General features: G+C 38.9%; 1 protein-coding gene across 1 annotated transcript in view; it reads right to left on the minus strand.

Moving 5' to 3' along the window:
• Positions 1-26,930, minus strand: part of DNAH11 (dynein axonemal heavy chain 11) — a 2,866,633-nt gene that overhangs the window by 2,694,169 nt on the left and 145,534 nt on the right. The window contains exon 2 of the mRNA XM_069211469.1: positions 21,129-21,272. Coding sequence (XP_069067570.1) covers positions 21,129-21,272 — 144 coding nt within the window. The remainder of the gene's footprint in view (positions 1-21,128; positions 21,273-26,930) is intronic.

Below are 26,930 nucleotides of genomic sequence, written 5' to 3' on the forward strand. Positions count from 1 at the left end.
CTCCAGGCCTTCCCTTGCAGCCTGCGTCTGCAGGTTTAAACTTTTGCTTCACCAGGCAAAATAAACCTTTGCTAGTCCTAAACCTACTTTTTTCATTTAAATAATTCCCCGCTAAGGTCGGCCCTATATGCCCCTAGGGCACCCTGCATGGTAGCTAAAAAGTAGAATATCTATATTTATAGTTTTACATGTCCTGGCAGTGAAAAACCCCTTAAGTCATTTTCACTGTAGCAAGTGAAATACCATGTTACATGATAACAATTTGTAATGCTTAACGTATGGAAGCAGCTTAAATGATAAATCAATGGCTCATTTTAATAGTAATTTAAATACCAGCTTAATGGTAAAGTTAGATTTTAATTTTTTTTTTTTTAAATTACACTTCCAGAAAGTTGTCATTTTCCCGTCTCAGCCAAGTTTTCCTTTCTGCCTATGTCCGCTTTCAGCTGACTGTTGAATGGCTCTCCTGTGGTGAAAGGTATTTCTCCGAAATGATGGACAAAAGACTGGTGTGGAGAGGTATTTTTCCTCCTTGAGCAGGATGGCCTGGGGGCTGTGCCCAGCCCTTCTAGAGTTTCAAATGGTGCCTACATAGTCACTGGTAGATGTAACTCTCACATAGACCTGCCTCTTCTCGCCTTCATAGTCACCTTATACCCAAACCCAGTGGGGGGGGGTGTAAGGGGAGTCTGTCCCAGACCTGGTTTGTGGTGATCTCTTTTATAGTCACATCCCTAGGTGGACGCAGGGAGCTTGGACACTGGGAGGAAGGATTCTGCTATAATGGATGTAAGGAAAGAGGTGCACTGTATGATATCTTGCAGTAAATCGCACAGAAATTGCTGCAATAATGGGTAGGGTCATCCCTGGGAACTTTTACTCCATTAGTTAGGGAGTGGCCAAGATCTCCCCCACCCACAAGATGACACTAATCAACATATGGCAACCCCAGTACCCACCTCAAAACACTCTTGGACCAGTAAAAAGAAAAAAAAAAAGAAAAAAAGAGAACAGGCCTGCTGGCTGAAGAACCTAAGTGTGCATAATTGGATTGACTGATTTGGGGTTGGGGAAGTTAAGCCCTCCTAAAGCATCAACCATAATTCTTGCCAGGATGAAGTAACAAGCAACCCCAAATCGTCCTGTGCTTAACACTCTGGTAGCCGTGGCAGAAAGCACTCAGGCTTAACTTAAAGGCAATGTGTGAAGCATTTAGGAAGTACTTCAAAGAGTAATAAAGTAAAAGCACAACACAAGAAAAATTCCACACGAATTTAGAAAAATGGAAAAAAATAAATAGTGCCTAAGAGTGCAAACCGCTAACTGTAATTATCTGGTCGTACCAGACAGACAAAGTCACAGGTTCATGCTGACCGCAATGTACCGAGTTGGGTCTGAGGGTGCAAAATGTATACTTAGTTCCAGCTTTGAAATAGGAGAAGGTTCTGGAGGTTTCCACTCTGAGAGGTGTTTGGAATTTCCTGCCTCCCTGCCCTGGTCACTACTTGTCTGGGGGCACAAAAGACTAGTGTGAAACCCTTTGCGAGTGTGCTGAGACAAAGCCGCTGTGATGTGCAAGTGTGGTGGGTAACAACTCCTCCCCTCTATCAAGTCAGAGATGGCCCATCCTGCCAACCACCTGTTCCGCGTTTGTCTAAATGTCTGGAAGCAATACAAAAAGACCAACAGCCAGCTAAACCTGGTTTTGTGACCAGAGATACAGGTTGCAGGTACCAAATGATTGGGACATGAAAAAGTGCCAATTTTCTAAAAGTGGCAAATTCAGAACTGTGACTTAAAATCTGACTTTACAATTGAAGAGTGTTTAAAATTACATATTGTTAGAATCCAAACTCAACAGTCCTTCCTGCTTTTAATTAAAAGTTAGCACGTATTGCACATAATAAGATAACCCAATGTTATCAGAAGGGAGAGCTAGGCCCTGCAGTAATGAAAAATGAGTTTAAGAGTTTACACTAACCAGGAGATGTAAAACCTTTAAAGTACATGTCCAGCTTTTTAAAGACATTGTACCCTGTCCTATGGGCTGTTTGTGGCCTATCCTTGGGGTGATTTATATGTATTAAAAAAAGGGAGGTTTAGGCCTAGCACAAGGTGTATTTTGCCAGGCCGAAATAGCAGTTTGAAAGTAGATACACAGACTGCAATGGCATGCCATAGACATGTTTTACAAGGCTATGCAAGTGCTGCAAACCCACTAGTAACATTTAATTTACAGGTACATGTAGTACCACTTGCCAAATGGTTATAAGCCAATTCTACCATGTTTAAGGGAAAGACCACATGCACTTTAGCACTGGTTAGCAGTAATAAAATATGAAGAGCTCTAAAAGCCAACAGAAAAGTGTTCACAACACAGGAGAGTGAGGCAAAACATTTGGAGATGACCCAAAAGAAAGGGCCAAACACTGAAGAAGACCGGGACTGCTTGCTTTGAACACAGGACCCCAGAAGTGATTCCAAGGGATATTTGGCTGCCCTATTTGAGCCACTAAAATGGCAACATGCCCAGCTACAACTCTACTTGGCATGGATCCAACTACTGGCTTCTGCTGGAGTGAGTCTTGACCCTCTCCACTCCCAAAGGGGCATCCCCAGGTCCTGGGCTCTTGTCTAGTGTCAAGGAGTACTGATCCTAAAGTTTCTTGAACCTGGGACTTAGACATTTTTTGCCAACCTTTTGCTGTGAGGGAGCCGGGGACCACCTAGCTAAGATGATCCAAAGAAAATGCATTGCTGCTTGGCCAAAGATTTAGATTGTTCCTGCTATGTTCTTTTCTGCAAATGCAATTTAGATTCAGTGAGAACAGAGAAGGCGTGCGGTCTTGTAGAACCATCCTAAAACATATGAGAGGATGTCACTTTATGACGGTTCTCTTCCAGGTACGTATGAGTTAGGCCCAGTAATTTATGTTTGGCTTCCGTGGTTTTTAACTTGGAAGTGTTAACCAGCCATTGTCCCAGTGGAGATGCAACTATACCCATTGTAAACTGGAGCTGTACAGCATAGTGGTCAGAAGTACTATTCTGGATAATCCCCAATTCTTCAACATATGGCAAGGGAGTTTGTGTCAAGAGCTAATCAATCCTGGTGCAGGTACTGTGTGTGTGGAAGAAGTGAATGTGTAATCCTGACCAGAAGGGTGAGCAAGCCTTTATAGATCGGTTAATGAGTGATCGGATATTAAGCTGGTCAATAAGTGTCAATTGGCATGTCTGGGAAGCAAATGACGGTCAGATATATTAAGCACATGGCCTGGGTCTCAGTTCCAATCATCTCCCAAGACCAGTTTAGCACAGGGCAATTTCATGTGATGAAGACATTACTGAGATTAAACTATTACAAAACATCATGCAACTTCAGGGAGGCATTTAAAGTGAGATGTATAGATGAAGTAATATTTGATTATACGTGATATTTCAGTTCGATTTTTTTGCTCAAGGGTAATTTTTAAGCAAAAAACTATAAATCCATTGTCATGCAGTAGTCTTCTGAATGCAAGCAACTGGAAATCATTCAAGTTGATTCTTTACCAGACCGTATAAGTCGTTTTTTGAGTGTAAGATGCATCTTAACATATTTTTGCAGTACTTTTGCAGAATTATGCTATATGATTTTGCGCCAATCTTGTGTAGGGAGAGTGTACTTGAGATTGCGAGGGATATTATGTGCAAACTTTCCGTTCCCTTCACCACAGATCCAAGATAGATTCACCAGCTTAACGATTGTTACCCACCCCTTCATAGTCCAATGGTGAACAACCCAAGTGCTTTGCAGCACATCCAATTCCAAGTAACATAGTAACAACCTTATCCTATCAAAGGGTAAGTCAGTGTAAAAGCTATAAGGGAGCAGTGTAGAGCAATGATAATCAGTATTTCTTGAGAAGAGATCTAGACTTCTCTCAGTGTTGGCAGACAGTCCTTTTTTTCATGTTTCAGGCTGAAGGACCAGTTCCTGGTGACTGCTTCCAACTTCTCCCTCTTTTTTCCTCCCTGCTACGCTCCTATGATTAACTGGTGATCATAGGTTAGCAGGTTAAGTTGTGTCCATGTTATGCATTACTAGGGAATGGAGAACTGTCTCAAGTTGTCTTGTATCCTCAAATTCTCCCATGTGATCAACATTCTCACTGGATCCAGCAAACTATAGTGAAAAGTAATGTACTTCAAGTGAAATCTTAGAGATAGGAAACATTTCTTCTTGAGTGTCATTTAATTGGCGCTGTCTTGGTTCACTATATTTTGTTGTTCTTCATGGAGGAAAGGAGCATGATTTTTTGTCCATCACTTATATAAACTTGCTAGTGTTATTATTATTATTACTGTTTGTCCCCATTGCTGTGTGTTTTAATCCTATGTGCTCTGTGAAGCCCCTGAGGCGGTTGGAGATGCTGCTTGGTTATAGATGGAATGAAGTGCAGCATGAAAGCCATTATGTAATCTCCTTCCAGTTTTTCCAGGATCCCAGAAAAACACAGGCTGTCCCATCTATTGCTGTCCTCCTACTCAGGTTTTTTGCCCTGCATCTTTTTTTTCAATTGGTTGATGTAGTTAAGGTATGCCTCACAGCAGTTATTATATCTTCCACCACAGCCAACTATGAATTCAAGGTAGCTAGATCAGCCCTAATCAGGACAATTTCCTGTGATGTCTTAGAAGTATTTTCATCTGTTGATGCAAATGTGGTTCTGAGGACCACTACTTCTTTAAGTATAGTCTATAAAGCAGAGTCCTGTGGCATGGTGTCCTTGTCTTGTGGAGGCTTCAGCAACTTTCCCATTACTGTCTTTGTCAAAAGGAGCTAGTAGGCTGGTTTCGACATGGGGTAGGAGGACTTGAACTTGTCTATGAGAGATTCAAAGCTTGCCTCCACTACCTTCAGGTCATTGGCCCAAACACCCTGTTGAAGAAGATCAAGGAGGTAGATGATAATAGCATTCACAGGTGGACCAAGCAGCCCTGTACCTGTATAGATGAGGAGGGTGTCATACATACCTTGCCTGGGTGCCATACACTGGGATGTCTGTCAGCAAGGAAGGCCTGTTAAACCTGGTCACTGCTGATGCAATTGCCCAAGTTGCAAAGCCCGCAACATCCGTCTCACAACTGGAAACTCCAGACACAATCTTACCCACCCCCACCATTCCATTCTTACATATCAGATGTAAAAAGCCCCTTCATTCATTTGGTCGTAGTATGCCAGACAGGCTTGCAACGTGATAGAATTTTACCTCCTTACACCTCTTATTCCTCTGGCAATGAACAATAACCCTAGAGGATCCCATCCTCAGGTACGAGTCATACAACATGCTATTATCAAACTTTCACCACCAAATTGATGTATCTGTTTTGGTATATTGATATCAAAGTGGACTTTACACGCATTGATCTTTGACCTCTCATGTGATTTTTTTTGTTGTGCAAGAATAATGTTGATGTGTAATTTTATGTTTTGTGCTCTTAAATTATGCATATAGAATACAATGGATTAGTTTCAAACTTTAAATCAGTGTGTGCCTCGTTCTTAAGATTTGTTACACACAGGGTTCTATTCTGATTTACTCTCTGTTGCCAACATTGGGTCACTTAATTTAAGTAAATCTCTTTAAAACAATTCTTCTTTACAATTGATTCCTATGATGATTATGATCTGGAGAAATAAGTAAATGAAACCACTACTTTTGACAAAAGATTGATAAAAGTATAAACTCTGGAAAATATTACAGATTTAAAAATAATTTAAGCCAGCGGAAAGCCATTCTAACAAACTGATCTAGGATTCTGTTTTCCAGTTTTTACAGAGAGCCCTTTTAGGCAAAACTTAAAAGTTCCCTACAAAAAAAAAAAAGGAAAAGCACATCCAAAAGCCCTACTTTTGAATAGCAGCAAAGGTCAAATTAATCTCAAAGTACTGAAACACTGTCTAAGCAGAAAATAATGGTGCAAAGTAAAAAAGGTTTTTTTTAACTTTCACAGTTCAAAGCACATTCAGTTCTGGAGCTGTGCCTTCTTTTTGTGAATTCCACAATTAATTGTTTTTAATAAATTGAGAATGAAGTGACGTCTACAATAATATAAACACGCACAGCAGACTGGAACAAATTGCTTTTATCAAACAATATTGTTATATACTCTCTAGGATAGATTAATACACTACATAAAATTGTGTCTGTAAGGCAGTTGATAAAATAAATGATGCAAAATTCCACTAATTCTTGCAGCCGTAGCTGGTATTTAGAAGTCATTCATACCATATATTATTTTCTGTCAACCTCTACGTTGACCATATTACAGAATTGATTGAACAGTATCAAAAATTGCCAAGTATGGATGTTTGGGAAATCAGAACTGCTGTCCCCAAGTGAGTTCTGGGGCTAGCACCCTGAAAAAAATATTAATAATGGTACGTAAAGCATTTTTAGTCAATTAAACAACCTAATGACTATTGTATGTAAACCTCATGATAAAGGAATCTCTGATAGTACAATTAGCTCTATCTTTATGAAATGTGCTTCCTCACTGATTGGTGAGTGGCTGGATTTGAATGAAAAATGGTTCAGGAATAAGAGAGAGACAGAGTCTGTGGGTGGATGGATGGATGGACAAGCATATGAAGCTTGAGTGACTGAAATGGACACTTGATTGGGTGAATCGATGGCTGGGTAAGTTGAGTGAGCACAGGGATTGATAGATCAATGAATGGAATATTCATTTACCCATGTTTATGCATTCATCCCCAAATCAGACCATCTAGCCACCAACCAAAACTTCTCCCTCCATCATCCCATACATTTCCCCACATTTCCTTCCTCCCATTCATTCTTGCACCTACCAAAACAAACCCATCAAAGCATGTTTTTGTCACCCCAGCTTTTGCATTTGTCTAGTCACCCGTAAGTTTACGCTTATGTATGTTGTGATCATCAACCCATACACTGATGCATTGACCATGAGCGTATGTGTGTCTTTATGTCTGCATGTATGAAGTCTGTAATTGTATATATGCAGTGTACTTGCAAGGTCTTCTAGGCCTTGTGTGCATGTAAATGGCTATCTGGAGGAGTGTTGGTCTGTGTGTCCCTGAGTGCTTGCAGGTGTGTTTGTGTGATTCTGCCTACTTTTCCATTGTCTCATTTGCTTTAAGGGTTTGCTTTTTTTGTTTTTTTTAATTACACAGTGTTGGTGACCACTGTGTCGTTATAGATAAGTCAAGGTTTCCATAGAAGTAGCATTTTTTATGTTGCTAAAAAATTGGGCGCTGTTTATGAGTGTTCACAAAACTTTCCAAAAAATTGAAAGTTAGAACTTTACTCATGACATGTGCTTTTCATTCAGCCATTTGAGAAATTCACATTAAGAAGGAAGTGCTGAGGTGGGCTTGACGAGGTAAAAAAGTTTAGTATAGCTGAACAGTTATTACCACAGTACTGTAAATTTAAAAAATAGGGCTTTCTAATTGGCTGAGGAAGCCTTTTTCTACAGTTGTCCTTTATTGCCATGCCCGGCTAAAGGCTGTGCAGAGTGGTTCAGTGGCTCTGGGAGATTCAGCACATCTACTAATGAACCTGCATTGCATTCTGACACTCTTTGTTGGGGAATCTGGGCTTCTGCAGTACTCTGAGTACATGCCAATATTTTATTCTTTGGGGCTGTGCAGCTCTTATATCCATTTATTTTATTCCATCCCTTCTTGAAAGGCTCTAGCCTTTTGGGTCTTCACCTGCTCTACATTTTTGTAGGGGTTCCTGGAATTTCCCTTTGACCTAATTGCTACCTATGACCTTAAAGTGCCTCAGTAAGTGTTTCTCTGCACCCATGCAACATTGAGGCCCCACACCACAAGACAGTTCATGACTGCTTTTCCACAACAAATGTGGCTGGTTAAACTCCTATCTTGAGCTACACTCTGGACTCGTGCAGGAACTACACTCTGGACTAGTACAGGAACAACAGCAAATATCAGGGGAACTAAAACTTTGTCCAATCTACCTTTTCCTTATTAGAAAGGTATACTAATCTACCATCTCATTTATATAATGCTTTACCATAATCAAATAATTGCTATGTGATCTATCTGTCATAAGGTTTGCAGCGTTCCTACCAGACAGCCTAATGGCCTACAGAACTCACACAGAAATCACACATACATCTTAGCCGATATGCATTTTAGGGAGCTATCTAAAAACTTCTTTAGCTCCGAACACCAACGAATACCACACAATCATGCAACAAAATAAGATAGACAAAGCATATGATATATATCCTCTGAGGCGGATAAATATGTTGTCCTTAGGCAACAGTGCAAACAATGCAATCCTTACATTACATAGATCAGATCATTTAGCTACAAAAAAGTATTGGATAAAATAAGTTAATACATTACCCATCCTTTCACTTGATGTAAGGGTAGATTAAACAAGTCTTTCACTTGTTTCCAACAACTCCCCTCATCCATAGGCTTACCAGACCTCTACATTAGTGTGTGTGTCATAACCATTGTTTTAAATGCTGTGAAGAATTTGAATTTGAGAAATCTGGCATTAGTGGAAAGCTGAGTATTGACTCCATCTAATCAAGTCAAATAGCCAGTCTTGGATTTGTTCTAAAACTGCTACAAATGACAGTCATCAATTTGTAGCATTAAGATTTGAGTATTTGTGAGATATATATATATATATATATATATGTATTCAAGAAAACTGGTGCATTATAGTCGCACACCAAGGGCTGCACATCATCCAAAATGAGCTCGTAAAATAGTCAAAAACCACTTATGAATAATTTCATCGGCTGCTATTTATTGAAAAAGGTTTAAATGCAGATAAATTCGACCCGCAAAAAATGGTAAAAAAGCACAAAAAGGAAATCAATAATGTGCCCACCATGAACAAACACACGCTGTCCCAACCAGATGTCAACGCGTTTCGGCCGAAGCCTTCAACAGGACATTGGCAGACATTTTTACACCCAACTATTTAAACCATATAGTCCTGCTTTGTTGTTGACTGCATAGCTCAAGAGAAGTGCAAACAAAGCGGCCATTTTGTAACATGGCAATTCTAAGTTTGAAAGTTAGAAACTGCTAATCCTGTGCTTTGATTGAGATAAAAACTTCAAATATAACATTATATATTTCTTTCATGTTATACTGCAATATCACATATATGATCTGGTCGCCTATAAATACATGAATAATATATAATCACAATTGATAATTGTTAAATGCAAGGAAAGGAATGCCCCATGTACAAGGTTTTTTCTCTCTTTCTCTTCCTTTTTCCTTTCACTCTTAATATCGACATGTTATCTACTTTTTACTTAATAGTTTTAAAGGCGTGATATATAAATAAATAAATATATGAATATATGTACTATAAATTAATTACAATACACTCAATCTATATACAAGCTATAAATAGATGACTAAATAAATTCAATCGATTCTAAGAAAGAGATACCCATAAAAGTTATATCCAGGACGGACAAATATATAAATAGATGTTAATAACCAAAATTCTATACAATTTATATAAATATCTCAATTACTCTTAATAACAATATCAAATTCCATTTTGAATAGATCATAGTACAATTCATTAGATTGATCCTAATCCTCTGATTATTAATATACTCTAAAAAGGAAAAAAATTATGTATCCATATCATAGGCAAACCTATCATTAATTTAGAAATTGCAAACAAACCCAACAAATTCAGCAACAGGAATATATATATATACACACACCGCTAAACCCTCCCTAAGGGCATATATTACAGTACAAAGGTAAATTAGATGAGTGTAACACCCTAAAGTGAATTAATATGTGATAGATAAAATAACAAAGTAAACTAAATTTCAATCCGGAAATTTCATTAACCAATAAAGGATCCTAAAGAACAATATTTTAAAAAATCAAATGAATTTCATATTTTCTACTGGAAAAAAAATATATATAAAGATATATATATATATATATATATGTATGAGAAGAGATCTAAAATCTCACAAATGGACATGAAGCTCTGCATCCAAATTATGACCCCAGGGGTTTTCTGTGCCTAGAAGTAAAATCATTTTTGACTCCGTTTGTCTCAAATGCGCAGTTCTGTTCCCTCCCCGGGGATGGGCAGCAATGGTTTTAACACCATAAAATGTTAAAGAGCTACAGTTACCTTCATGTACGTCCCAAAAGTGTTTAGCTAAGGGGTAAGATGGATCATGATTCTTGATAGCTCTGAGATGTTATAAGAACCCGACTTTCAATTTATGAATGGTACTGCCTACATATTTTTTATGACAACCACATTCGATAACATATACAGCGTATTCAGTTTCACATGTGATACGATCTGTTATATCACAGATTTTCCCTTCAAAAGTAGTATATGTGTGAGTATTTTGTGCATATAAACAAGATTTACAATGTCCACATTTCCAAAAGCCCAGACTTTTCTTAGCTAGCCAAGACGAATTGGCTTTGGAACTTTGGAATAGGCTTCTGGTGAGATGGTCACCCAATGATTGAGTTTTACGATATGTGATATGTGGATGCGGACCTATACTGTCCTTTATAGCAGAGTCATGTCTCAAAACATGCCAATTTTTTTGTATGATGTTATTTAGATGTGAATGTTGGGAATTGAATTCCAGAAACAGTCTAGGTGACGATCCATCATTTTGATCTTGATTATTGATGCTACCAGATTTAAAAAGCAGTTTTTCTCTGGACATGTTCAAGACCCTCAAATGGGCATCTTTGAGAATCTTCAAGGGGTACCCTCTCTCCAGAAATCTCTGTGTCATAATAACAATTTCAGTATTGAAGCATTCATCGCTGGAACAAATTCTACGAGCCCGTAAAAATTGACTATATGGAATGCTCCATTTCAAAGCTTTTGGATGGCCGCTATTACCATGCAGAATTGAATTACAGGCGGTTCGTTTGCGGAAGATAGTTGTCTGTAAACTGTTCTTTTGTACAGAAATCTGGACATCAAGAAATTCTATGGTTTGGGCACTATGTTTTAAATCTAAATGAATATTGAACTCGTTATTATTCAAGATATTAACATATTGTTTGAGGGAACCTTCATCACCATCCCAGATAAGAAAGAGATCGTCAATATATCTGACCCGTAGTACCACTTGTTCCATATATTTACTATTGGAGTCAGACCAAGCTATCTCCTTCTCCCACCAGCCCATATAAAGGTTAGCGTACGTGGGAGCAAATGAAGCTCCCATTGCAGTCCCTTGTTTCTGCAAATAATATTGGTTGTCAAATAGAAAGGCATTGTGGGTGAGACAGAATCTTAACATGCTAACTAGCATGTTGGTGTGTTGAAGGAATTCAATTTTTCGAGTGCCCAAAAAATGACAACATGCTTGGATACCATACTCATGCTTGATAGAAGTATAGAGTGCAGTCACATCCATGGTTACCAATAAATAATTGGATTGCCATGGAACATTATGGATCTTAGCTAAAAAATCATTGGTGTCTCGAAGATAGGAGGGCAATTCAGTGACAAAGGGACATAGGAAGAGGTCCAAAAAACGGGAAGTATTTTCTAATAGGGATGAATTCATGCTGACTATAGGTCGACCAGGGGGATGTTTTGTATTTTTATGAATTTTTGGTAGAAAATAAATACAGGGAGTTCTAGGAAACATGACTTTGAGATAAAGGTATTCATTTTGGTCAATTAGATCATTAGTGTGCCAGCTATCGAGCATCTCCCAGTAGATGGTTTGATATTCATTAGTAAGATTGGTAGTTAATTTTTGATAATGCTGTTTATTGGAAAGTTGATAATTAGCCTCCTTCATATAGCTATTAATATCCATAATAACAATATTCCCTCCTTTATCGGATATAAATATATATATATATATATATATATATATATATATATATATATATATATATATGTTTTACTGAGATAAATATTCTCTATTTTTCAAAACCTGTGGGGATTCTTTGTGTGGTGTTTTCATTGTGCTACTGTGTGTGCATGTTGCAAAAATACTTTACACATTTCCTCTTAAATTAAGCCTGCCTGCTCTGTGCCATGCTACCAGAAGGTGCCCTCAACAGAAAAGGGGTTTACCCAAATAACCCCGCTTATCTAGGGTATACAAATGTAAAGGCAAAAGCGGGCAAATAGGAAAAAAGAAGAATCAATCAAACTTACTTGAATCAGTGAAAACCCAAATTAAGAGAGCAGAATTCTATCAGAGGTTGAGCACAGATTAAGCTAAAGTGTGTATCTGACTTATCGTAACTAGGATTGTGGTCTCTAGTTAGACAGGGTACATATTTCAGTCAACTATAGACACAATTTCTAACAGTAAGCATGACATATTTGTATCATATTGTTGGTGTTCTTATATTGTTTCAATTGTTATATCAGACTCTTGTAATTTATTTGTTTTATTGCTCAGCTGTTTTATGCTTTTGAAACCTGAAGTAAACATGACTGACCAAACAATGGAGAGCTACTATTTTTCAGGTGCTAATGTACACACTAAGGGGGTCATTCTGACCCCGGCGGCCAGGGTTGGCAGGGCATTCTGACCGCGGCGGTTCAGCCGCGGTCAGAAAGGGAAAACCGGCGGTCTCCCGACGGTTTTCCGCTGCCCTGTAGAATCCTCCATGGCGGCGCAGCGAGCTGCGCCGCCATGGGGATTCTGACACCCCATACCGCCATCCTGTTCCTGGCGGCAGAGAACAGGATGGCGGTATGGGGTGTCGTGGGGCCCCTGGGGGCCCCTGCAGTGCCCATGCCAATGGCATGGGCACTGCAGGGGCCCCCGTAAGAGGGCCCCACTTTGTATTTCAGTGTCTGCTTTGCAGACACTGAAATACGCGACGGGTGCCACTGCACCCGTCGCACCTTCCCACTCCGCCGGCTCAATTCTGAGCCGGCGTCCTAGTGGGAAGGCTGTTTTGCACTGGGCTGGCGGGCGGCCTTTTGGCGGTCGCCTGCCAGCCCAGTGCAAAACCCAAAATACCCTCAGCGGTCTTGCGACCGCGGAGCGGTATTTTGGAGGGGGGAACTCTGGCGGGCGACTTCCGCCACCCGCCAGGGTGAGAATCACCCCCTAAGTGCCTGGAAGGGGCACTTGTATGGCACTTAGGACACTAAAGGCAGGATATATGCAGATGAGGGGGCAACTTCGAGGAGAACAGAACAGTGTTTAGAAAGTACTTATTCCTTATTGAATGAAATTGTATTTAAATAGCTTGTCTGTTTCTAGGAATGGGGACAGATCTGGCCACACATGTTGGGAATGAGTCAATTATGATTGAGGTTTTGATGATTCAACAAACTGTTTTTTATGAAAAGAGTGAATTTTGGCAAACTATGGAGTAATTTAGATGTTCATTCAAATGATAAAAACATTGTTGGTGTTAACACTGATATAAGCATGTGTTTTCTGTACATTGTCAATTTTTTATGGCATTGAGAATGTACTGTTATTATTCAAACATGATTATATGATTGCCGTACATGATTATATGAGTTCCGTATATGATTGTCCATCAGATGTGTATAGAATACCATATCGCGGTCCATGTGTTGTCCTATGTTCTAGCCGTCTTCTCATTTCTATGAAAGGTCAATGACTCTTCACGCTCTAATCTTAGTGCACAATGAATATATTTATACTTACACTGTCTGATGGATAGAAGTGGATTTTTGTTCATTATTAGAATGTGACGTGGCCCTATCATTCTCACTGTAATTTCACCATGGAGCTGTAATGTACTAGTATCCAATGTCATATAAAACGTGAAAAATAATCTGTTTTGAACAAAAATAGTGCATATCCATACAGTCACCAGCACCGGCATGTTTTTGAAAAGGGTTAGATGATAATTTTTGGGTCTAATGAAACCTAGTAGATTTCAGTAGACTCATACAGACCAGCATTGCCTCTAATTCACAGCTCTGTTCAAGAGGCCATGAGTTATGGTTTGTCCTTAGTTACATTTTTAAAAAAAAGTTCATCCCATTGGACCCATGGTGTGCAGTGGTACTGCCCCCTCAGAATCAGACAGGGTTTCAGCAGTATGTGGAAATCCCTTCGCATATAAGTAAAATCCAGCAGTTGAGAAGAAAACAAATCCACCAGATACTGAAAATAAAATAGCCCCTATAGCGGCTGCAAGCAAGTTCGATGTAGAGAGCTTGATTTTATGTCAGGACAGGAGGCTAGCATTATGCATAACCTTTTATTCACTCGTTCTGAGCAGCAAACTTTAAAAGCTTCAAATTAGAATATTAGAGCACCTCACAATGAACTTAGATCTTTCAGTCCCATAAATACTCCTTGCACTCCATCTTCTTCCTCTTTTGTTTACAGCTTCTCAGCAGATAAGTATTGTGGGAATTCTGTCTGAATTCAATTGTTTGTGATAAATTTAGAAATGTATCATACCAAATTTATGGGTCGATTATAATATTTGCTATGTTAGCTTTGTGTGTTTTTCATACTATTGGTTTAATAGTTTAGAATTAGTTCTTTTCTTGGTTAGGAGATTTTTTTTAGTCTCTAGAGACCCATTTGTAGGGACAGGTAGGTAGTGTGAAAGTATCATATTGTGCTTGTTTTCCGATAATGTATTTTTAATGTAAAAGAAAGTGTGAATTGAGTTTTGACACTTGGTAATTCAAGACACATACTTACGGCATGTGGAAGAGCTGTAGTGTCTCAGAAAGCCTCATGCTTTCACAAGTGTGAATGCACTTCTGTAGTTTTCAGAAGGCTATTGGCCTTGTTTTACAAGTGTGACAACGTATGCTGCTTCGCGACATGTCTGCTTGTTTTGCAAAGAAGTTGGGCACATTTAATAACATTTCAGCCTTTTTCTAAAGGAATTAGGCTTAAGACTCAGTCAAGTTAAGTTTTTAGAGGACTGAGGTGCATGAAGCCATTTCCTTATAACAAATCATGTGGGTAGGGGTTTATTGTCAGAGGAAATGGTACTAACGACATCAAAGGCTATTTTGAGGTAGTACATTGCGCTTACTGTGACAGAGGTATGTTTAACACGAAAAAAGAGAAAAGAAAAAAAATAGTTTGTAAGTTGGAATTACTTAAATAAGAGTTTTTAATTAAGGTTAAATTAGCCATTATGAACAAGCATAATTTGAAGTAAACAAGTCAGGAAGACTAGAATAGAATAGAAGATTTTAGATAAGGAGTTGCAGATTGTGGTACAGGAGACAGTAAACCAAGTTTTAATTTGAAAAAAAGAGGAAATAAAAATGTGGAAGAAGAGGAATATTTCTCTATTACAGAAGGAGATAAGAACAATAAAGGATCTGGGGGTAGCAGGTTTAAAAAAAATAGAAAACACATGGATGATGCATTCAGTAGTAAAAGGAACCTAAGGCGGTTAAAAAACGAACAGGTGTCCGAAGTGGCAGAAATAAAGGTAAGCTTGACACTGAAAGTAATTCAAAACCCATAGATGAGTGCCTGAAGAAAGGTGAGATTTGGATGAATACATCTTAGATTTGGAATATAAGTATGATTTAGATTATGAAAATGATATTAATTTAAAAAATAAAAGATATGGTTTCAGTGCTTGATCATTTTGGGGAGAAACTTGTTGACCATAAGGACAAACGTCATCGAAGAAGTGAAGATTGGAGGCATTTGAAGCAAGTTTCAGATTAAGGCCAGACTTCGTAAGTCCCTTGAGAAGGATGAGAGGATTTTAACGCAAGCAGAGTATTCTTGCCCTATGATTGTGGAAAAGGTCACCTTGACACCTAATTTAGATCACAAACTCCTAACTTATCTATTCAAGTTGGGTAAAGACTCAAGGAAGGGATTTGAAAAGTCCCTGAAACAATGCCAGCATAAAGTATTAGATATACTGGGACCGTTGGCAAAACATTTTGATGTAGTAGAGGATGGTATTTTGAAAGGCACATATTTGGACATTATGTCCTTAAGAGAACGGTGTCAGTGTGCTATCTGCTCCTTGGACAATGCAAATGCGGAGATATTGACAGAGGTGCAGAACTCTGTTTATGTGGCTCAATCCTAAACTCTGATTTAGCAAAAAAAGGAATCTAGTGAAGAGGTGAAAGGTTTACTTCTCGGGGAAGGGATGGTTATATCCCTAACTTAATGAGTACAGACTGTTGCCAGTCTTGAAAAAGCTTAATACTCTATGAGTAGAGTTTTTTCAAGTAATAGTTTTTCTGGGAGTGTTTGGAAGGAGAGAGCACCCTTCTGGCCGAGCATATAATAGAGCCACAAATTTCAGAATTCCAAGGATATGGTTATTACAAAGGAAACCAGGCAGGTTCACAACATTATCCCCAAAAAGGGAGAGGCTGAGGATGCACAAATAGGAAGAGGACATAATACAAATCAAGTCGAGGACAAGATGAGTATGGGGAAAACATCTGTTTTTAACCCTACAAGTGTTGGAGGAGGGTTAAGGTTTTTCAGAAATCAATGGAAATTAATAACTTAGGATGCTTGGGTATTACAAACAATTGAGTGTTCACATAGAGTGCTATACAACACCTTTACAGTTGAATGAATCAAACGAATTAGTGTTTCAAAAGGAGCGAGAGAAAATTTTGCAGAAGGAAATATTGCATATATTAGAAAAGAATGCTATAGTAAAAGTAAGAGAGGAGATTTGGGAGTATTTTGTTTCTGGCAGAGAAAAAGGACAAAGGTTACCGACCAGTGATCAATTTATGAGATTTGAATCACTTTGTAACATATCAGCATTTCAAAGTGGAAGGGATTCGTTTACTGAGGGACATTCTTGAGGATTTGGACTGGATGGTGAAATTGGATCTCAAAGATGCCTTTTTCACAATTCCAATAGCAGAGCAAAGTCAGGCATTTCTGTAATTCAAATGGAACGGTCAATTGTATCAATGACTGTGTCCCCCATTCAGGTTGTCAGCAGCACCATGGTATTTCACAAGAGACCTGAGACTAGTAGTAGGATTTTTGAGAGAACGGGGAAGAAGGATGATTGTTTATTTAGACAATTTACTGATAATGAGACCAGATGCAGTCGAGTTGGGGGGAGCAGTTGAATGTGGTGATGAATTTGTTTCAGAATTTAGGATTCATAACAAATACAGACAAAACTGCACTGATTCCTAAACAAAGGTTGGATTTTTGGGGTTTTGTGGTGGACACAGTATTATGCCAATTGCATTTACTAGAAAAGAAGGTGAGAAAGATAACAGAGGAGGTAAAACTTATGTAGAGGAAGGAGAAGGTGAACTTAAGGGATTTGGCACGAGTGATCGGGTTGCTGTCATCCTCAATTCAGGTAGTTTTCCTCTTCTGGCTTGCCAAAAGGTTTATGGTACGGGGCATGGTGTCTCTGAGCAAACATGCAAGAGAGGAGTTATTGTAGTGGAAGGAAAATTTGGAAGCCTGGAATGGACAAGCAATTTTTGGAACAGTGACAGATTTGATGTTCGAGATGGCTCAAGTACTTCAGGATGGGGAGCTACTTGCTTAGGTCAGGAGACAGGTGGACTTCGTTTGAGAAAAAGGAACATATAAATTACTTGGAGATGGAAGCAGGTTTGTTTGCTCTTCAATGTCCCAGGGAAAGATTAAAAGGAAATCCTGTTTTGTTGAGAATGGACCGTGTGACTTGGGTCACCTATATATATGATTTGGGAGGGACAAGGTCCAAGAAGTTGTAGGAGTTTTGTTTGGAGCACAATATAGATTTAAAAGTGCAATATTTGCCAGGAGTTGACAATGTAATGGCAGATTAGAGTTTGTGCAACTTGATAGATTACAGCGATTGGAAGTTAAGGGAGGATGTCTTTCTGGAAATTCAGAGGCTTTTGGGGCTTTTGGAAATGGATCTGTTTGCTTCCAGACTAACTTTGCAGTCAATGATTCATATCAACCGGATACTGGATCCAGGTGCATTCACAATAAATGTGTTTGCTCAGAACTGAACAGTCATACGAGGGTATGCTTTTTTCCCCCCTTTCTCAATGATTCAAAGAGTTCTGGTTCAGGTGAGAAGGCAGAGATCTAATTTGGTTCTAGTTTCTCCTTTTTGGAAGAAGCAAGCATGGTTTCCAACAGTAATAGAAATGACGAAAGAAATGCCATATTTAATTTTGGCTCACAAAACACTTTTGTTGGGTTTAGACAACAGGGAACATCCTCTGGTGGAATCTAGTTCCCTCGACCTTCTAGTATAGAGGATATCAGGTGTTCTGGAGGATTCACAGGACTTTTGGAAACAGCTACTAATTTACTTAATGTGGATCCTTTGGAGGCCAATTAAGTAGATGTGGCAAATTTGTTAGCTGAATTATTTGAGAAATGTTTGTCTTATAGACAGTAAATTGTTACAAGTCTGCGATAGCGACAGGTCATTCTTTGCAGCAGGGATTGTCAGTTAGAAAGAGTCCTTAGATATGTAGTAATGAAAGGGATTCAACCGAAGAGACCACCTCAAGTTAAATATCAGATGTTATGGATTTGGTTTTACAGTGGTTTATGTGTTGGCCAAGCAATAGATTTTTTTCAAAGTCTTATGTTTTATTAGTTTTTAAGCAATACCTTTTTAGAGGTAACAGTATTAATTTGGAAGTTAGTAACTTTACTATGCTTCGTTTCTTTCAGGAGAGTGTCAAATGTTAAAGCTTTCTAGGCATCACACAGGTCGTTTAAACCAGAAAGTACATCTGCAAATTTTGAAAATGACTCTAAGACTATGTCAGAGTCTATTTTATATTCTTAGTCTGTCTAATAATCCACATCATTTGTGTGTGGTTCCCTGTCTACAAGAATACTAAGGTGGAAAGTTGGAGAAAAGAAGTGCAGGAGTTGATTAATTATTATTCTCATATGTGAAATCATTTAAAGCTGTTACAAATGCAACAGCTGCAGGATGGGTGAAGGCTGAGATAAAGGAAGCAGGTGTGGAGTTGTCTAAATGTACAGTACACTCAATTACTATAGGTGCTATAGCAAGCAAGGTTTGCATGATGGGAGGAGGATTGAAAAATATTATGAAAGCAGCAGATTGGTCAAATGTTGATACATTCAGGAGATTTTATTTCAAAGCAATAGATCATGTTTCAAAATGTGTTTCTGACTTTGAACATGCATAAAGCTAGCCTCCTGTCTTGTAGGTTGAATACATACAGAGATAACATCCATTTTGTTCAAGTTGAAAGTCTTACTAGAGTTTTAGAAGTTACTCCAGGTTTGGTACTGAAGAAACAGTTGTAGGGATATAGAAAATGTTTATAAATATATGTTTTCTTTGCAGATTTTTAAGCGTGGATGAAGATATGTTTTGAGTAATATTCATTGTTTATCTTGAGAAGAGGAGATGGAAAGATAGAGGAAAAAGATGGAGAACAAAGTGTTTTTATGGAGCTGAAAGTTGTAAGTTCATTGTCATGTGGTCTGATATTCTAACTTGGAAGATTTTAAAGTTTGCTGCTCAGAAGGAGTGAGTAAAGGGTTATACATAATGTGTGCCTCCTAGACTATATTCAAATGGCTATTCTTTATTCAGTTAACTTATAAGAATTGTCATTATCGCACATTGATAAAGGCAAAAGAACCAACCTCCAGCCCAGGACAGAGGGCATCGGAGATATGAGATCAGGCTGAAATAGGACAGTCCCTTTTCATCTTTTTTTGTCAAACACAGAAGCAATTATTATTATAATTGAATCCAGGCATGGGAGACAGACCATGAAGCACACTAGGTGATAAGACAATTGCATATACTAAACACATCTTAAAGAGGAATCATGCACTACTCAACTGCTTTTTATATAGTAATTGAATGACTACTTTCTACTCTCCTGCAATAGTTATGCACTATGATGGACCTCATTAAGAATGTCCTCGTAATTCAAGTGGGACTGGTAATCTTGGCAACTGGCCCCATTGGGATTCTATTCCACAAAAATAATGTAAATCTGTTTTTATAGGTAATTTCAGCAGCTAAAAGTAATAATCTATGAGTGGAAGTCTCAGGCAAATTCAGAAATTACCAGGGGGAAATTGGACGTGGAATTATAAACCCAACCTAGTAATTCCTTATTTCTTGAATGTTTTTAGGGTTGCAGTTGAAGTCCCCTTTAACTCTACATATGGAGTTAATAGTAACCCCAATATCAGTAACTCTGGGGTGGCAATCCTAAAATTCCCCATATTCACAAACCTCATAATTAGGCTATAAGTAGGGACCATAATCAACATTGGAAACAGACCAGTTAAAAAAAAAAAATACAACTGTGATCCCTGCTACTCAACACTTTTAATAATCTGAATGGGATTAAAGTGTAGCATCTCTCTACTCTCCAGCCCAGATGATGGTTTTCATTAGGCTATACTCTACCACCCTGATGACCTTGAGAGCTCTTAACAAGAATGGAGACATGATACCAAGTAAGTCGGCCACTGAATACTCAATCCCTATTTCCAGAGATGGGCGTTGAATCCCCAAATCAAGGATGCAACCCACAAAAAAGGCTCGCTCAGAAACAGCATGACTAACATAAAAATTCAAATCGAGAACTTCAAGAACAGTTCTATTACATAGATCTCTAGTCAGCAGTTCAAGAACAGGATATAGTGACGATCAATTGAAGCTTTCCCAGGGAGGTGACCTGGTTGGGCGAGGTTTTGTATTTAAGCATGGTGCATGATAAGCCTTACCATTCATTTGTAACTCCGGTTATTGTTTACTCATCACCAGACAGGTGTGTAGCATATCAAACTCTTATATGCACTATGGTGCATAACTCCTGTCAACATAGAATGACAATTGGTCAATAACATGGGTTGTGTGCTTTGGGGAGGGGTGAAATATATTCATTGTTGGATAAAAATGTGTTTCAATGCTACTAAAGCCTCATCAACTCAACGTCTTCGGAATGTTATGGATAGTTATCACATTGCAGATCAATGGTTTCCTTACATTCTCTGTTGAGACCATGCAGATTTTCCCTTGACTATATGAAAACAAACTGAAAATATTGATTCATCATTGACAACGCACAATGCCAGCCCTATATTAAAATCAATAGCAAAGGGAACACAGTTAATACCTCCTCAAGAAAAGTAGTTATATGTTCAATTGGTCCTCCAGAAATCTCTCCAAATATTAACTCCTTTCCAATTGTATCCTTTCCAATTGGAGTGTTAGCCTTCTTCATTACATAGACTGTTTTACTTTTTATAGCAGTTGGAACCTGGGACAAAAAAAAACATTAAGAACACACATTATAATTCATCAAAATATTTTCAGCATGAATTGGCACACCAAACAATTGTATTCTAGAATTCCAATACAACTGCTTCAACTGAGATGAGCTAGCTGTCAGTAAACCCTGCTTGCCCAGTGCCCTCTAACCTGCACTAAGTCTGAACTACAGTGTTTGCGGTCTATAAAAACTAATTTCCCAGGCCTACAGCTACAGCTTTCTTGACTAGACTTTCTCAGGGAGGTAGAGTGGCATTATTGACTCTGAACTCAATAACTCACAAAGTAACTCTTAACAATTAAACTGTCAAGTGTTTTAACGTGTTGAAGCACAATAGCAGCACAGTAACACACAAATAAATCAGACTGGTTGCATAACAACTAAACGCTAGGGACAATACTAGCAACAACAGGAATTAGGCAGGCAATGTTTCACTATGCATCTACTGATGCCGTGTCTGTCTCTCTTGTACCAAACATTGTGCAAACAATTATATTATTGTAACCCAGGCTCTGGTAGTACCATGAGGATCATTACCTCATGGTCGCTGTGATGAGGACTTATTTCTTACAGGGCAATCAACAGTTGTGGCCATCTGGACACCAGTTTCTTCCCAAAAATTGCTAGCTTCCCACAGAAATATCTGCAGATGGCACTGTGATCACAGTTAAACTAAGAAGGTGTTGTGGCCTTTTGAGTGGTGATCACAAGCTTCCCCAAACAAAAGGAGTCTTCAAACACAAGTGAAAGAGGAGTTCATTGGGAGACCAGAGATGTCCCTCCAGTCTATGATTCAGGATCTCAGGGACTTTGCAATGTTAAGAGTGCAAAGGTCACAGAAGCATACTTGCAAGTGCTAGGCATAGTCTTTAGCAAACAGCAGAAAGTGCCTGCTGTGGTTCATCACATTTGGTGAATTGAGCTTCAGGGCGGTGTGCAAGCACCCTCTGGCTTTCGGTTGTGGATTCTTTACTGTTGCACTCTATGGAAGCAACCCCATCATGCTACCAGGCTAGGGTGGAGGGCTAATACATTCTTGAAGCCCAGCTGGGGATAGCCAAGAAGATGAATCTGGCAACCAAGAGCCCAGGTGTTCACCACAAGTCTCCCGCTGGGCTTCACAGTGCCAATCTGTTCTTTTTCTTGGCAGCCTCCCCACCAGGTAAGTAATTCTGGACTCTTGTTTGAGCATTCCTCTCCCGCAACAACACTGACTAGTATTTTCAACAACAAAATAGGCTACTTCTCTAAGCAAGGTCCTCAGAAGTGACAGGCCCCAGACCTGGATCAAAGTAGATTTTCTATCTTCGTAAGGAGGTTGCCTAGACACCTATCAGTGAGAAGTCCTGGAACAGCTCCTTGGGGTTAGAGTCTATTCTCTCTCATTCTCTCTCACTCTCTCATATTCTCTCTCTCTCTCTCTCTCTCATATTCTCTTTCTCTCTCTCTCTCTCATATTCTCTTTCTCTCTCTCTCTCATTCGCCCTCTCTCTCATTCTCTCTTACACGCACTCTCTCTCATTCTCTCATACGCCCTCTCTCATTCTCTCTCATACGCCCTCTCTCTCATAAGCCCTCTCTCTCATTCTCTCTCCCTCTCTCATGCTCTCTCATTCTCTCTCATTCTCTCCAGATGGGCCAGATACAGTCTTTGCCAACATTTATCAGCAAGAAGGACGGGTGGTGTCTCTAAGTCAGAGGGCACAAAAAGGACAAATGCTTTAACACTGTACAAACTTCAAACTCTTTGTGACAGCACCTCTTGGGTGGGTGGCAGAGGGTGGGGACAAGCGGTTATTCCCACATCCTGTATTCTCCCTGCTAACAAAAGCTTCAGGAACCCATTGATGGGGCAATGTATATTGCTCACCTAGAAGGCTACTTCCACTTTTCACTTTGTACTGCAATGGAAACTGGTATGCAGTCTACAAAGAAACACATGTTCCTAGTCCATCCTGCCATGCGTGAGCATATAGATACACACACACACACACACACACACACAAACACCTACATTCACCACATTCCTCGGTGCCATGAAGGACCCTCATGCAGAAGGCTGACAGACAAAAAAAAGGGGAGAAGCCTGCAGGTGAATATGCTTTCATAGATCACAAGTAAAGGCATTTGTCATGTTAACATACTACTGCCACTACTGTCAGTACAATACAGTTTGATCGATTGACAGTAGTCACATTTGTTAAAAGGAGGACGCATTAAGTGTGTTCCTACAAACTAGAGCCCGGGTGTGGGTCAAAATTGTTAAACAGTCAGCCATCAGCGTACACATGATGGTTGTCTGAGCTTGTACCAAGGAAGAGGATCATTGACATGCTTTTCTGGTAACTCGGGGCAAGAGTGCAAGCTCACAAAACAGCGCTGGGGACATTCTCATCCAACACTTGCACTAAATCTAGACTGCTATAAGGTGTTAAATTAAAATCATTTACTGAAATACAAAACAGCCGGGGATCTGGAGCCCACTCACAGCCTTATCTTAAAGGATAATTGTGGTACGCATTTCGTGGATACCCCAATACCATAGGACATCTACCACTTTAAAAAAAAAATCTTATATCCCTGAAGGGGCATCTACATTCTTTGCAAAATAACGAATCATTATTCATAACATTTCATAGCCCCAAATGTAATGAAATATGTACAGAGAAGAGCATTAGTGCTATACTTAAAGAACTGGAGTCAGGAACTCATAAGTGCATGGCTTAACCTTGTCCTTGGAACTGGAACTTAAATAAAGGAAATCAGTTAGACATATAGGCAAGAAGAGACGATCCAGGCTTGTGCAAGATCTTGAATTATGCGGTCTAGAAAAGCAGTAATACTAAAATAGCTAAAAAGCATCAAACTAGCGCTTTATATATCTAGAGACTAAACTCACCTTAGGCTACGAGAGATAATATTAGAATCGCTAATAATACGAGTCAAACAACACGCAGACAAGGAAACGGAATAATACAGACAAAATTTGATAGTTGCTAAGGGTTTGTATTGGTTTAAATTCTGACAAGGTTTTTAAGGACAAACAGGATACAGGACACGATGTTTATCAGGGGCCACATCATCGACAGTTTCTAGGGGCACAATGGGCGTGTGCACCCATGTTCACCAACTTGATCCACCCCCCGGGCATTGATGTATTACAGGAAAGGTTGCAGATGGCTCTGCGGCCCCTTCTGTAATACTGATAGCTTTGGTGCATATGTTAACACTGATGATATCTTAAGAGAGCATTCTGTCATTTGCATGGCCTTGTGCCAAAAACAATTCAAAACAACACTTTGCCCCAGATAACACGTCCAGCCCTTATAAATTACCTGTACACGTTGGAGGTCGGTGAATCTTTTAGCCGAGTCGGGCTCTCCTCATCCTAGAATAGTCGGGTCACTTAGATTAATAATCAATAACTATTGTAATTGGTACTCAATGCTCAATTAATAGATCAAAATAACACATCAGAAATCAATAGCAGTTGGTATTTCGGCGCACCATGACCTTTCAGTCATGAATAACCACACCAGTTTATTAAAAGTTAGTGAATTTATTTCCCTATATTAACAAAGCTAGCACGATGTATATAAGTCTCAAAACCAAATGATATATGTATACGAACATTACTAGCTGTCCATAACGGCGGAAGAAACGCAATCTACGCAAAATCTGAATTATGATACATTCAGTTATGGCAATGCAAATCACTAATATGAGTAACTGTATTTGACTAATTTCATACATTGGTCAGCATAACAAGATTTCAAATTAGCATGGTGCATCGAATGAATACCTCGACTAACCTCTAATTAGCATTGGCATGTGGGGCTTCATGCAAAACGAATTTAGTCAACACAAATTTGGAAAACTTCTAGCTTGGGCCCTATCAAAATAGCAGTTGGTACCTAAAAGGAAAAACACAATGCATAATACAATTATCCTTTCATATTTACCAAATACAATCAGCATTCAAGAAAGTCTTCGTCCCTCAGGTACCGGTTCGATCAGCATGGGCAGGTTTCAAATGGGCAAAGTTAAGGGCAAGCTTCCTTGCAGCGGCAAGGGGAATGGGGCAAAGTTACTGCATGGGCAAGATGGGGCAAATCAAAGTTAAAGTCTCTAGGGTGAGAATTCTTAAAGTCTCTTTCTCTGGAATAGAGAAAAGGGCATCAGGGTGTCGTCCAAAATGGAGTCTGGCATCTGGCTTCAAATTGGCATCAAGGAAAATGGCTGATTTCTCTTTGTCCAGTGGGTTTAAGTAAGAAACATTCCAAATTCTGCAGGGACTTCCATTGGAGGGTTCATAGGTAGGCTTCAAATTGTCCAATGAAAATTGTCTTTCTACTAGCGCTCATTTATGCATACATTGTCCTTGGAGCCTTGGAACACAAGTTGTAACATGGGTTGCCAATTATTTTTGGTATCTGTACCTTCATTGTCCGCACCTGCAGAGACTGACCTTGTATCAAAGGGGATGAAACCGGCCTAGTACGAAACCTTGGAAATAAGTGTATTAGTCATCTCTACTTGAAAAATACAACTTCAAGCAAGAATATATGTTTCATTAGTTCAAGGAAAAGCCACGCAGTTAAAATTTGAAACCAGGCAACTAGGCCAAAGCCTCTACTAAATTTAAGCTAAGCATAAAGCAGTTTCAATAAGAAATCATGGCATACATTTGCAATTATGACGGATTACTACATTGTTCAATTCTTCATGATTAATAAAGCTCGTTTACAATTATGGCGAACTACCCCGAGGGCACAATTTCCCTCGTACATTATTTTCTTTACTAAAATCACACTACATTATACGATTTTGGTTACATGATATATGAATATATGTTGGACCCTCTTTTTCTGTGTCATCAATCCCTCCTTTGATGACTAATTATGTCATCACATCAAATCTACCCACAAATTTTATTCCATTAAAATTCTGTTTAGTAATTTGTCACTTCAGTCAATTCCCTTTTTCTTTTAATCCCTTTAGATTTTTCTCTATATATTTCTACCATTTTGGTTTGTTCTTTCTCTTCTCCTTTTGCGTCTTGTTTTCAATATTTTGATAGCTTTCCATATTCCCTAAAAGCCTAATAAACAAATTAATATTATCAATATTCCCTTCACTATTTTTAGTAACAATCCGTTCCAAACGTTGCTGAGCCAAGTTCCCACAGAAGCAAATCCCTTTCCAACTTTCTCCCAGACTCCTGGTCCTTTCAATTCCTTCAAATCTGTACTTTCATTAGTTAAATTTGTAAGCATCTTTCTAATTTTTCCACTGCTGTCTGGTATATATGTACAACAGTGACGTGTACCAACCATTTTGCAAACGCCGCCATCCTTTGCTAAAAGAATGTCTAAAGCAAGCAGATTTTGAAGAGTCATGGCTCTTTCTGCAGCGAGTTCAGCATCCATCAGGATTATAGCTCCTGAAAATTTTGTCAACATGTTATCCACAATAGTAGACAACTTTCGTATTTTGATTGAATTCAATATGACTCCTACTGAAGGAATCAGTGCTCCAAATATATCTCCTACCACACCAGAAGCTGTCTTCCTTTTCTGAACATGATGTAATTCAGACAGCTTTGGAAATTTCTTTAAGTCGTACAGTTGATAAACCTTTTGGAAT

This window comes from Pleurodeles waltl, chromosome 10 (genome assembly GCF_031143425.1).
Source record: "Pleurodeles waltl isolate 20211129_DDA chromosome 10, aPleWal1.hap1.20221129, whole genome shotgun sequence".
In the NCBI taxonomy this organism is placed as follows: Eukaryota; Metazoa; Chordata; class Amphibia; order Caudata; family Salamandridae; genus Pleurodeles; species Pleurodeles waltl.